General features: G+C 45.9%; 1 protein-coding gene across 1 annotated transcript in view; it reads right to left on the bottom strand.

The window, feature by feature from the left end:
• LOC126419455 (dynein light chain Tctex-type 1-like) overlaps positions 1-15001 on the bottom strand; it is a 29157-nt gene that overhangs the window by 3410 nt on the left and 10746 nt on the right. The window contains exon 2 of the mRNA XM_050086643.1: positions 12787-12952. Within this exon, the coding sequence (XP_049942600.1) occupies positions 12787-12952 (166 nt within the window). The remainder of the gene's footprint in view (positions 1-12786; positions 12953-15001) is intronic.

Here is a 15001-nt window from a genome sequence, read left to right as displayed (position 1 = left end):
AAATGGCATGGCAAGCCGTTCCACAGGACTACATCCAGCATCTCTACGATCGTCTCCATGGGAGAATAGCAGCCTGCATTGCTGCGAAAGGTGGATATACACTGTACTAGTGCCGACATTGTGCATGCTCTGTTGCCTGTGTCTATGTGCCTGTTGTTCTGTCAGTGTGATCATGTGATGTATCTGACCCCAGGAATGTGTCAATAAAGTTTCCCCTTCCTGGGACAGTGAATTCAGGGTGTTCTTATTTCAATTTCCAGGAGTGTATATATAGAAAACGTAGTGCCAAGTGGAGAAATCGGAACATTTCCGACATATTCTTCTGTTTGAGTTCAATGGAAATGGAAATGATCGTATGGCCTTAGGTGATGCCACATCGGTCACATGCGAGTCAGTGATGATGAAGGACACACAACACACAGTCCCATGCCGGGAATCAAACCCGGGCCCCCTGCGTGGGAGCCGGTAATGCTGCCGCTACGCTACGGAGGCAAACTTGAGTCCAATAGAGGGGTGACAGCAGTGGAGGCAGCCAGAAGCATTTTCGCCGCGTATGGGGATAATGCCAATGGGCAGATTATGCCAAAAAATGGTTTTCTCGTTTTAAGGAGGATCTTTTTCACATTAATGACTGTCCGTATTTAGAAAGACCTTCGAGGTTCGATGAAGATCGTTTAAAGGCATGAATCCACATTGATTCAACTCAGTGTACTCGAGAACTGGCAAATGTGATGAACTGTGATCATTCCACCATCGTGCGACTTGTGAATGCAATGGGGAAGGTTCAAAAATCGGGTGTATGGGTACCGCATGCTCTGATCCAAAATCACAAAAATCAGCGGGTGGCCGTATGTGCATCTCTGCTTGCTCGTCACCAATTAGCTTGTAAGCAACACCGGCCGTTCCTATCCTGTGTCGTTACTGGCGACGAGAAATGGTGTCTTTATGCCAACATAAGGAAAAGAAAGGAAAGGCTGAGCTCAAACAAAGCAGCAACTCGCCATACAAAAGATAATTTTATGCGTCTGGTGGAACAACGACGGTGTGGTGTATTACGTACTGCTTCCCCGAGGTACAACCATCATTGCTGACATTTATTGTCATCAACTGTGATGTCTTGCAGACACAGTCCAAGAACAACGACCAGGAAGACTGTGTAATGCTACTCCACGATGACATCCACCAGCATTCTGCTAGACTGACAAAAAACGCTATGCAGGGCTTGGGTTGGGCAGTCATTCTACACCCACCTTATTCACCTGATCTTCAGCCCTCAGATTTTCACCTTTACCGCTTTCTATCGAACAACCCTCAAGGAACTTACTTTCCAGATGAAAACGCGACACGACTCGAAGAGTCCTTCGCAACAAAACCACGTGATTTCGATACTCGTGGAATCTAAAAGTGACCTCAGCGTTGGCACACTGTTTTCGATAGTGAAGGAGAGTATATTATTGATGCCTAAAGTCTGTGTTATGTGTATCTATCGTGTTTATTAAACTTATGGAAAAACGCTAGAACTTCTGTACCAACTCAATATGAGGGACCCAAATGCAAACCTTAAAAGCGTAATTAAAAATTGGCATTTTGCTCCGTTGTTCTGTAAGTCGGCAGTACTGTTACCAATGATGTAAGGAATGCCCCGCAGATGGTAGCATAATACAGACAAATGAAACGCGGTAACAACACTAGCTCAAAATGGCTGCCCCACTTGCTCCATGCACCAAGGAAGAACAGCATTCCCTCATATGTTTTCGGGGCAGTGAAAGTACGAAACCTGTTGAAATTCGCCGGCGAATGATTCTCCAATATGAAGATGCATGTCTATCACCGAAGCAAATGGAGGAGTGGAGTAGGAAGTTCGGAAATCGCTTGACTTCTGTGACAGGCGCTCAGCACCCAGGTGAGACACATCGCATTGTAACACCAGCGTCTACTGCAGCAGTTAAAGCCATTTATGATGGAAAATCGCTGAGTGACATTGGATGAAATAGCCGCAGACCTGAACGTTAGTCATGACTCAGCACACCACGTCATTCATGAAGTGCTTAAGTTTTATGAAGTACCTGCAAGGTGCCTTGGCAGCGCTCTCCAAAACTGGAAGAGCGTTGCGTTAATATCTATGAAGAACTTTTGCGGCCTTTGAGCCAAAAGGTGATGGCTTTCTCACTAGAATCGTCACAGGAGACGAAACCGGGGTACAGTACCATAAACTTGAAATAAAGGGAGCAAGTAAGGAATGGTGCCACTCCTCGTCACCAAACCCCAAGAAGTTCCAGACACAGCCATCTGCAGGGAAGGTTTTTCCTGCCTCTCTTTTCGGATGAACGAGGCGTTGTCTCGAAACAATACATGACTAAGAGAAACATCATCACCAGTGTGTCATATTCCGATATTTTTCGGCTTGCAGTAAGATCAAAGCGACGTGGACTTCTGACTACAGGTGTCATTTTGCAATATGACAGTGCACGGCCTCATACTGCCCGTGCAACCTTAGTTAGCATGGATGACTTGCACGTTGATATTTTGACACATCTATCATTTCACCAGACCTCACACCGAGTGATTATCACATGTTTGGATCACTCAGGGAGGCGATGGGAGGAAGAATCAAGAGGTACAGCAAGCGGTGCACGAGTGGAATCCGTGCACTTTCAACGTGCTGGAGGAAATGTGTTGAACGATAGGGAGACTGTGTCAAATGATTCAATTGTGTTCCACCTTTGTTCAGTAAAAAATGCTTAATGTTTTCATGCGACCCTCCCTCATGGTAAAATACATTATTCAATAATTTATTACTCAGTTTAAATTATCGGAGAGCGTTTCGAACGTTTTCGACACGGATTTAAATGACGCCAATCGGCCTTTTCAGAATTGCTGATACCAGCTGATGTTTTTCGGACTGATAATAGCTAGTCTTCAGCTTGCATCTTGGAATGCCTGTTATCCCCAGATAGCAAAGAAAAGATGTTGTGGCGTCTATAGCAGAGAACGGATGCTATGGCCTCTGTATTGTACAGTTCTTATGGGCTTCTGTAGAAGGGGAATCTTAAGGGAATCGTACAAAATCTCCTCACGATTTTCACTTTCTACTGTTTACACCGAAGAAAAATCAACGGAATGGCTGGACATTCACTCTCACATACCCAATTTACAATCTCTCACTTATGCTTTGATGCTTTGAGTCTACTAACCTACGTTTGATTTTAATGTTTTGATAGTGTTAAAGAGCTTTTTTGTTTCTCTAGCATTGGCAGTTCTATCGATCGTACTAAAAGGCTTGCTAAATTTGTAAATGTCTCGTTTCAGGAATGCTACGTCTGTTGGCTCGAAAGCCAATGATCGTGGCCTTTTGGGTGTCGGATAAATTGCTCCGTTGTCTCATTACTACAATGACTGCACTGGTTTTCTGTATCCCCTCGACATGTCTTACACAGGGTATATCAGAGGTGATGGTCAATAATTCATACATGGAAAAATATAGACCAAAAGTAAATAAAAAGCTCCAATAAACATGGGTTTGCAAATCAACCGTTGCCGAGGCATCGGATTAATTCGAGTTGGTAACCAACTGTAAACGCCCCTGGATGCCGCGGTATTTACGTTGGTATCTCAAGGTTTGGGATCGACTATCTATTTGTTTATGCATCGCCGGCCGTTGTGACCGAGCGGTTCTGGGCGCTTCAGTCCGGAACCGCGCTGCTGCTACGGTCGCAGATTCGAATCCTGCCTAGGGCATGAATGTGTGTGCTGTCCTTAGGTTAGTTAGGTTTAAGTAGTTCTAAGTCTAGGGGACTGATGGTCTCAGATGTTAAGTCCCATAGTGCTGAGAGTCATTTGAACCATTTGTTTGTCCATGCGCAACTACTTCCCTTTTCCCCTCCGTTCACTGTGTCGTGCCAGCCTCATAATCAGTTACAAACACGAAGGCACCAAGGACAGAGGTTACACAAATGAAGAGTACGCTGACATGTACTTCATGTATGGCAAAGGGAATGGCAGTGTCGTTGAGGTAGTCCGACAGGCGTACATTTAGCCGGTTACCTCAGACCCTTAGAGAAACCTGTAGTTTCGCACACCCGGATCCATAAATCCCGATGTCGAGGAGAGGGTGTTACGCATTGTACACGAACATCCGAGTACTTCAACAAGGAGGATTGCCACTTGTCCTGAATCGTAACAATATGTGGTGGATTTTACATCGGCAAGAATTCTATCTACACTCCTGGAAATTGAAATAAGAACACCGTGAAATCATTGTCCCAGGAAGGGGAAACTTTATTGACACATTCCTGGGGTCAGATACATCACATGATCACACTGACAGAACCACAGGCACATAGACACAGGCAACAGAGCATGCACAGTGTCGGCACTAGTACAGTGTATATCCACCTTTCGCAGCAATGCAGGCTGCTATTTTCCCATGGAGGCGATCGTAGAGATGCTGGATGTAGTCCTGTGGGACGGCTTGCCATGCCATTTCCACCTGGCGCCTCAGTTGGACCAGCGTTCGTGCTGGACGTGCAGACCACGTGAGACGACGCTTCATCCAGCCCCAAACATGCTCAATGGGGGACAGATCCAGAGATCTTGCTGGCCAGGGTAGTTGACTTACACCTTCTAGAGCACGTTGGGTGGCACGGGATACATGCGGACGTGCATTGTCCTGTTGGAACAGCAAGTTCCCTTGCCGGTCTAGAAATGGTAGAACGATGGGTTCGATGACGGTTTGGATGTACCGTGCACTATTCAGTGTCCCCTCGACGATCACCAGTGGTGTACGGCGAGTGTAGGAGATCGCTCCCCACACCATGATGCCGGGTGTTGGCCCTGTGTGCCTCGGTCGTATGCAGTCCTGATTGTGGCGCTCACCTGCACGGCGCCAAACACGCATACGACCATCATTGGCACCAAGGCAGAAGCGACTCTCATCGCTGAAGACGACACGTCTCCATTCGTCCCTCCTTTCACGCCTGTCGCGACACCACTGGAGGCGGGCTGCACGATATTGGGGCGTGAGCGGAAGACGGCCTAACGGTGTGCGGGACCGTAGCCCAGCTTCATGGAGACGGTTGCGAATGGTCCTCGCCGATACCCCAGGAGCAACAGTGTCCCTAATTTGCTGGGAAGTGGCGGTGCGGTCCCCTACGGCACTGCGTAGGATCCTACGGTCTTGGCGTGCATCCGTGCGTCGCTGCGGTCCGGTCCCAGGTCGACGGGCACGTGCACCTTCCGCCGACCACTGGCGACAACATCGATGTACTGTGGAGACCTCACGCCCCACGTGTTGAGCAATTCGGCGGTACGTCCACCCGGCCTCCCGCATGCCCACTATACGCCCTCGCTCAAAGTCCGTCAACTGCACATACGGTTCACGTCCACGCTGTCGCGGCATGCTACCAGTGTTAAAGACTGCGATGGAGCTCCGTATGCCACGGCAAACTGGCTGACACTGACGGCGGCGGTGCACAAATGCTGCGCAGCTAGCGCCATTCGACGGCCAACACCGCGGTTCCTGGTGTGTCCGCTGTGCCGTGCGTGTGATCATTGCTTGTACAGCCCTCTCGCAGTGTCCGGAGCAAGTATGGTGGGTCTGACACACCGGTGTCAATGTGTTCTTTTTTCCATTTCCAGGAGTGTATATTATTTCCAGAACTGCAAGCCATCAACAATACACACCTCCTGGAGAGAATTTCTGTTAATAGGTCCAACAACAGAGTACCCCGAGTCCCCTGTTTGGAAGCAGTATTCTATTCACGGATGAGGCTGGATATATCAGTGACAGTATTTGTAACTACCATAACTGTCGCTGCCATAACTGAGATCACATGAAAGGAGTATATTGAGAAGAACATTTGAACTTGTGTATGAAAATGGGAGTTGGAGAAGGCGAAGGAATGACGAGGATTATGACTGCTATGTGAGGGATGATATGGCCAAGTTCATAAAGCTGTGTAGATTGAGATGGGTTGGACATGTAATATGACTCGATGAGACAGATCCTGCAAGGAAAGCCTGCTGCAGTGAACCTGGAGGGAGAAGAGCAAGAGGACGACCGAGGCTGAGGTGGAGTGATGAGGTTGGAGAAGACGCTGCCAGAGTTGGTTGCCATTACTGGAGGTCTACAGCGAAGTCCAGAGAGAAATGGCGGAAAATTATCGAGCAGACGAAATCCTGTCCTGGGATGTAGTGTCAATTGAAGAGGACTTCCTGGTAAATTTTGGCCGATGTCAGTCCTAATACAACACACGTGTCACGACGTCAGCAGCTTTATTCGTTGAATGTCTGGGCAGGACTGTTTGGAGACAGCGTAACTAGACCACACTTCCTGCCACAGAGAATGACTGTACAGCAGTACATACGGTTTCTGCGGACTGTACTTCCAGGTGTACATGATGATGTCCCACTGAGCTCCCACTGAACCAACACTTGAATATGTGGTTCATGCATGACGGGGCTCCAACACATTTTCATTTATGAGTTCACCGGATTCTAACTTAGACATACGGTCAAACATGGATAGGTAGATGAGGACCTGTGCCATGGTCTCCAAGGTCTCTGGCTTTAAATCCCATGGATATCTGTGTGTGGGGCCACGTCAAAAGCCTGGTCTACGCTACCGAGGTCAACTCTCTTGAATTACGCTTGCGGACTGAAGCAGCCTTCCAGCATTTATAGAATTCCCCAGGACTGCCTGAGAGGATCCGCAACTCATTTTGGAGACGAATTCAATGCTGCATTCAGACGCATGGATTACGTATCGAACACATTCTTTATTGTTTAGAGATTCCAAGTGTTCCTAGACACTGAGGAACGCAACAGAAAATGTGTCATATCTCAAGAAAGTTTGGTTTGTGGACCCATGTTTATTGAAGCTTTTTAGATACTTTTTGCCTATACTTTCCATGTGTGATTTATTGACCACCACTTCTGAAGCACCCTGCATACCCTCCACTGTCAGTGCTGCCACCTGCTACACTGTTCTGTGAATGGTTATTGGACATTGACATAGGTGGTGGTCACATTAATGTCACTGGGAATTGTACATACATACATAGAATTTTATGGTGTTTTCTTGTGTGATTGGTATGGCATTGTGTAGTTTTACACAGAGAATATTCAATGCCAACTGTTATCAGTATGAATATGAATGCAAAAGATTTTCATTACCTTAATCGATTGCTGGATAGTGGGCCTTCTGTTTGATAGCTTATAGATTTGTGTACAATTTCTAAACAATTTCCGACAGGTGCTGTTATGGTTCCTTCAACAAGGGCGTTTGTGTAGGAATTCTCCCGCCAGTGCGTATTGAAAGTGTTAGGAGATGAGCAATTAATTAACTACATTTGCCAGCTTGGGAAAATTCTGCTAGTTTGTGGTCAACTGTAGCGAAATATTTTCGACAGTTGTTGAACTTATATTTATTTAAGGTTGTGAGGAGTGTGATTCCATGAACGCTTCTCTAAAATATTTTGGATGAAGTGCGGACACTATTTTATATGAAGCGAGATATGGCAGGAAACTGAACAATTTATGTTGAACAGGAGAGACTACATAACATTTCACACCATACATCTACGGTGAATTTGTAACAATATGCCCTATATTAAGGTAAAATTGTAACAAAATGCCCCATATTGCAGAGAAATTCTACCAAATTGCCCATGTTACAGTGAAATTGTAACAAACTGTCCATGTTACAGCAAAAATTGTAACATTACTTCATGTTTCAGGAAAAAGTGTAAGAAAGTACCCCATTTAGAGAGAAATTGTATCAAATTGCCCACTTTTACAGTGAAATTATAAGAAAATATCCCAGGTTACAGAGAAATTCCACCTATTGCCTCATGTTACAGTGAAATTGTTGCTAAGTGTCCATACTACAGCAAAAATTGTGACAAAATACCCCATGTCACGGTGAAATTGTAACAAATGTCCCCCTCTTGAAATGAAATTTAACAAAATGCCTCTGTTAGATCAGAAACTGTATGAAGATCCTCCATGTTACATAAGATGGTATTCCCATAAAGCATTATCGCCTGCATCACCTACATGAAGCGAGACTTTGCCTTTTGACATCACACAACTTTCTAGATGCAGTGGTGTTCTGACCTCGCAATCCCCGTGACAATGAAAAACTCTAAGTTCGACAACTGTGAAAAGTATTTGAAAGTCTAATTATAGTCGCACATATTACAATATTCTCAAGCTAGCAGACTTGTAGAATTCCAGTCGCACATATTTCAATATTCTCAATCTATCCGATTTGTAGAATTTCCCTCAAATTCGAATGGCTCTAAGTAATATGGGACTTAACATCTGAGGTCATCAGTCCCCTAGAACTTAGAACTACTTAAACCTAACTAACCTAAGGACATCACACGCACCCATGCCTGAGGCAGGATTCGAACCTGCAACCGTAGGGGCAGCGCGGTTCCAGACTGAAGCGCCTAGAACCGCTCGGCCACCGCGGCCTGCTTCCCTCAAGCCCCAAGCATGGTCATTACGCCGCACATCTGGCACTCACAACCTTGGCCTGTGAAAGTCTTCCCACACAAGCGGCCTTGTTGAAGGAACCACACCTGGACATTCGTTGGACATCATTTAGAAATCCTGTGGAAACATCTGATGTCATATCTTAAAGGTTAAATATAAAATAGTGAAGCAGGAACCATTAGATATAGAAGTTCTATGATTGGTGTCATGTGTCGTTTCCTGAGTTTAAAATTGAGTGAATGCTTACACTTGGTTCTTTGATGTACATGTTCACTAACAGGCTTGACGCAAAATACCTTAATTTCAGTAAAACATTCGCTGATTTCGGTCCCGTTCTACTCACAAATGGAGTGACTAGAGAACAGATATCTGCTTCTGTACGAGCTTTTTTACCCTCTCATGTCTTCGGAGTCTTCATGCGAGACGTGCATTCGTGGCAGTATATTGTTCTGCAGTCCGTTGCAAATGTTAATTCTGCAAACTTTCTCAGTAATAACTTGGGAACAAGAACGTCTACACGCCTTTGAATTATTTTGACATTTGCCTTCCATCTTAGCATCTCGCTAGAAGCCCGTGTCATTATATTTATGTGGCAATAAATGTAGAAATTACTGTCTTGGATCACAGGGCTGTGCTAAGTCCCTCCATAACGGACTGCATTATATTTACACGGCAGTAGACGTAGAAGCTGTTGTTTTGGACGTTACAGATTGTCATTACACGTCTTTTCCGTGCTCATTTAACGCCATATGCCTCCTGAAACCTGCCAAGGACTCGTGTCATGCAGAATAGTTGATGTATTGAGTGTTCAAAAATGGGTGTGAAATCTCATGGGACTTAACTGCTAAGGTCATCAGTCCCAAAGCTTACACACTACTTAACCTAAATTAACCTAAGGACAAACACATACATACACCCATGCCCGAGGGAGGACTTGAACCTCTGCCGGGACCAGCCGCACAGTCTATGATTGCAGCGCCTGGACCGCTCGGCTAATCCCGCGCGGCTGTATTGAGTGTAAAATTTGTGTTACTAAGCGGCCAAGAGGGCTAGTAGCTGCTTGTCATAGGACACCTGCGGTTTCAATGTAACCAAGTGAGCGCTCTTTGATTCGACATCTCTTGCTGATCGGGCTTTGTGAGCTGGACAGCTGGAGTCTGGCTGCAGTGCCTCTCGCTCGCTCTGACGTGTGACTCATGTTTCATCAATGGGTTTACGGAAGGACTGGACCACAGACAGTATTCTGAGCTGCTCCATTCATCTCCTTTCCACCAAGTGGGATTGCTCTCTTCCGTTGGTGATAGCAAAGTTCTGTCTGCGAAGTAGGGTCGCTCCCTTCCGTTGGTAATAGCAGAGTTCTTTCATCCTGAAATACAGAAGCATGCAAGAAGGATACCTATCATTACTCTCATAAGATATCGTTTCTCTCACATTTATTTGCCATGTTTTTGATGGTTAAGATGCACCTAGCACCCTCATGAATTTAAATCTTGTTTTGGGTATTGCACGTTCGGCATCCTTGCTTACTTGTTCTTCTATGTCTGATAATAGGGTCATTAAATGAAAGAATAATTTCGACTGATAGTGGAGTAAGTGGTCAGAGGCCAGTAGCAAGGCTCTACCGTTTCGTGATTTCTGACTCTGACTTAAGATTATACCTTTATATTTTTCTCTAAATACAAGACATTGAGAGGCTAGCACATATGACTCGAAACCCTAAGAAGTTTTGGTCTTATATAAAGTCAGTAAGCTCATCGAAATCAGTATATTTTCAAGAGTTGGTACCCCACAGCGTGCAGGTATTTGAAAAAAAATATCATTTTACCGTCTTGAGCTGCTAATAAGATCTTTATTTAAACATTCAGTTCCGGCCGATTGAATATCATCAGGTCTTAAAAGCATTTGCAGTATCATATCAGGCGAATATAAAATCACTGACATCAGGTAATAAAACCATGAATTAGTCGCTGTTGTCACATCGTAATATAAACTACATTATCAATATATTAAACTGCGCTACAAAGTGTCATTTTTCTTGTTACATTAGCAATGGGCGTTAACGCTGAGAACGGATACACACCGAATAGAACCGTCTGCACAGCTGGAAGCACTGAAATCAGTGATCCACTGTGCAGTAGGCTCTGTAAGGTATGCATCCGTTCACGGCTTTAACGCTGATTGATGAGGATGTAACATGAAATAGTGCACTGCCTTGTACAGTTCATTCACTGAAGTGACAAAAGTCACGGGATAGCGGTATACACGTATACAGATGATGGCAGTATAGCGTACACAAGGTATAAAAGGGCAGTGCATTGGCGGAGCTGCCATTTGTAGTCAGGTGATTCAAGTGGAAAGGTTACCAGCGAGATTATGGCCTCACGACGGAAATTGACGGACTTGGAACGCGAACTGGTAGTTGGAGCTACACGCACGGAACACTCCAGTCCTGAAATCTTTAGGAAATTCAATAGTCTGAGATCCACAGTGTCAAGATTGTGCTGAGAATACCATATCAAGGGCACTGACGACCAGCGTTAGTGCCTTTCTAACAGCACGACATCGCCTGCAGCGCCTGACCTTGGCTCGTGACCATATCTGTTGGGCCCTAGACAACTGTAAAACCGTCGCCTGGTCAGACGAGTCCCGATATCGGCGGTAAGGGCTGATGGTAGTGTCCGAGTGTGGTGCAGACCCCACGTAGCCATGGACCTAAGTTGTCAAGTAGGCACGCTCCATAATGGTGTGGGTTGTGTTTACATGGAATGGACTAGGTTCTCTGGTCTGGCTGAACCGATCATTGACTGGGAATGGTTGTGTTCGATTATGTGGAGGTCATCTGCAGCCATTCATGGACTTCATATTCCCAAGCAACGATGGAATTTTTGTGGATGACGGTACGCCATTTCACCGTGACACAATTATTCGCGATTGGTTTGAAGAATATTCGGAACAATTTGAGTGAATGATTTGGGCACCCAGATCGCCCGACGTGAATCCCATTGAACAAGAAATGTTCAAATGTGTGTGAATTTCTAAGGGACCAAACTGCTAAGGACGTCATCGACCACTAGACTTACACACTACTTAAACTAACTTACGCTAAAGGCAACACACACACACCTATGCCCGAGAGAGGTCTCGGACCTCCGGCGGGAGGGGCCGCGCAATTCGTGACATGGCGCCTCTAACCACGCGGGCACTCCGCGCGGCCCCATCGAACATTTATGGGACATATTTGGAGGTCAGTTGGCGCAAAATCCTGCGCCGGCAACACATTCGCAATTATGATCGGCTATAGAGGTTGTATGGCTCAATATTTCCGCAGGTTACTTCCAACAAGTTGCTGCAGTACGCCGGCAAAAGGAGGTCCGATACGGTATTAGGATACATGGTATGAGTTTTATCCCATCAGTGTATGCTTCTCATGCGTGAAATATGTACTTATATTCTCTTGCTTTCTGCGAAGTAAGGTGCTATTACACGCATTCCAGAAAGTATTTCTTCACGAATAAGTTGTAGCTTGTGTTACTGAATCAGAGCTGGCTGCTTTTACATTTATTTGACTATCAGTCATTTATCTTGATCATGTACTTATGACTGAAACGCAAAATGTAATAGCTATTTCGTTACTGAAGTAGAAAATTATATAAGAAAAACATTAACCTTACAGCTGGCTTTCTCGGCTCTAGAGTCGCTAGTATCGTTCCATCTGTCAAGTAGCAATAATTTTCAGAGCAGGGAGTGCCGCGGCTGTATATCGTGTTTTAAGTGTTGTTACTAGGGTTACAAATGTTCAAATGCATGTAAATTTCTAAGGGACCAAACTGCTGAGGTCATCGTTCCCTAGACTTACACACTACTTAAAATATCCGGCCGATGTGGCCGAGCGGTTCTAGGCGCTTCAGTCTGGAACCTCGCGACCGCTACGGTCGCAGGTTCGAATCCTGCCTCGGGCATGGATGTGTGTGATGTCCTTAGATTAGTTAGGTTTAAGTAGTTCTAAGTTCTAGGGGACTGATGACCTCAGATGTTTAGTCCCATAGTGCACAGAGCCATTTGAACCTTTTTAAACTAACTGCGAACAACACACACACCCTTGCCCGAGGGAGGATTCGAACCTCCGGCGGGAGCGGCCGCGCAATCCGTGACATGGCCACTCCGCGCGGCTACTACGTTACAGCAGCTTCCAAAACAATAAAAGGAAGTGGCCACTATACCAGCCCTGTCCATCATAGCCGTCGTGATTCCGCGACAACTGTTCGCGAGTGATGCGGAATGACGTACCTATGTACTTGAAGGGCTTGTTGAGGCGGGCGAGCGCAGAGATGCACGCCTCAGCGATGCGGTGCACATACAGCTCGCACTTCTGCCGCTGGAACGTCTCGCGGCCAACTATCTTCTCGACGCACTCCTTCACCAGCGTCGTCACCTCCTCCACCACGAACTCTGTCTGCAATAGTAGAGGCGTGCAGTTGAAGTTGCAGAAAATTCCTGGACGAAGATAATCGTGCTGAAATGGCGGGTGACAACATGTAAGCGAATGGCCTTCCGTAATTTCTGCTGTTATTGCTGAACACTTTCGTCATCTTTATAATCAGTCCTACGGGTTTAGACGTTGCTAGTTTACCGGGAAACCACCCACCCACCCTTACACCCCACCGTCTATAGTTTGTGATGCTACACTGTCTAGGGGTGCTGCAATGTAATGAATAAAGCGTGATTGAGGTCATACAAGCACAGGAAGCCCTTGAGGCCAGAAATAATAGACGTTTGAATTTATTAATAACTGTCTAATATTTATTATTGATCTTATGTGAGATCCGTGGGTGCAAGAGAAATACTAAAATAGCTAGTGATGATATGTAGGTAAGTAGATATTTTTACGTATTTTTTGTAGGTCATTAATCCATTTCGTTAAGAAATTAGTAATTTTCTCCCTTAGGACACGTCTGTACCTGCGCATCTAACGTGTCGAAGCAGCTTTCCCAAAACTTTGTTTTCACAGGTTCCAATCATCCCTTAATTAACCCAGCAGCAAGGTCAAGAACAGCGCACGCCAAGCGAGACCAAGTGTCGTGAAATGTAAGCCTGTAACTGCAGTTATATTGTGTTCAATGCTACCACAAGAGAAAAGGACATACAAAGACAGTAGGAGACATAAAAGTACGCGACACCTACTACGTGCTGACATGAGGAAAGTTTCCAACCGATTTGTCATACACAAACAGGAGCTGACCGGCGTTGCCTGGTGAAACGTTGTTGTGATGCCTCGTGTAAGGAGGAGAAATGCCTACCATCACGTTTCCGACTTTGATAAAGGTCGGATTGTAGCCTATCGCGATTGCGGTTCATCCTATCGCGACATTGCTGCTCGCGTTGGTCGAGATCCAATGACTGTTAGCAGAATATGGAATCGGTGGGTTCAGGAGGGTAATACGGAACGCCGCGCTGGATTCCAACGGCCTCGTATCACTAGCAGTCGAGATGACAGGCATGTTATCCGCATGGCTGTAACGGATCTTGCAGCCACGTCTCGATCCTTGAGTCAACAGATGGGGACGTTTGCAAGACAACAACCATCTGCACGAACAGTTCGACGACGTTTGCAGCAGCATGGAATATCAGCTCGGAGACCATGGCTGCCGTTACTCTCGACGCTGCATCACAGACAGGACAGCCTGTGATGGTGTACTCAGCGACGAACCTAGGAGCACGAATGGCAAAACGTCATTTTTTTCGGATGAATACAGGTTCTGTTTACAGAATCATCATGGTCGCATCCGTGTTTGGCGACATCGCGGTGAACGCACATTGGAAGCGTGTTTTCGTCATCGCCATACTGGCGTATCACCCGGCGTGATGGTATGGGGCACATTGGAAGCGTGTAATCGTCATCGCCATACTGGCGTATCACCCGGCTTGATGGTATGGGGTGCCATTGGTTACACGTCTCTGTCACCTCTTGTTCGCATTGACGGCACTTTGAACAGTGGACGTTACATTTCAGATGTGTAACGACCCGTGGCGCTACCCTTCATTCGATCCCTGCGAAACCCTACATTTCAGCAGGATAATGCACCACCGCATGTTGCAGGTCCTGTACGGGCCTTTCTGGCTACAGAAAATGTTCGACTGCTGCCCTGGCCAGCACATTATCCAGATCTCTCACCAATTGAAAACGTCTGGTCAATGGTGGCCGAGCAACTGGCTTCTCACAATACGCCAGTCACTACTCTTGATGAACTGTGGTATCGTGTTGAAGCTGCATGGGCAGCTGTACCTGTACACGCAATCCAGGCTCTGTTTGACTCAATGTCCAGGCGTATCAAGGCCGTTATTACGGCCAGAGGTGGTTGTTCTGGGTACTGATTTCTCAGGATCTATGCACCCAAATTGCGTGAAAATGTAATCACATGTCAGTTGTAGTATAATATAATTGTCCAATGAATACCCGTGTATCATCTGCATATCTTCTTGGTGTAGCAATTTTAATGGCCAG

The sequence above is a fragment of the Schistocerca serialis genome, chromosome 9 (assembly GCF_023864345.2).
Source record: "Schistocerca serialis cubense isolate TAMUIC-IGC-003099 chromosome 9, iqSchSeri2.2, whole genome shotgun sequence".
Taxonomy (NCBI): Eukaryota; Metazoa; Arthropoda; class Insecta; order Orthoptera; family Acrididae; genus Schistocerca; species Schistocerca serialis.
This window is presented reverse-complemented; position numbering and strand designations above follow the sequence as displayed.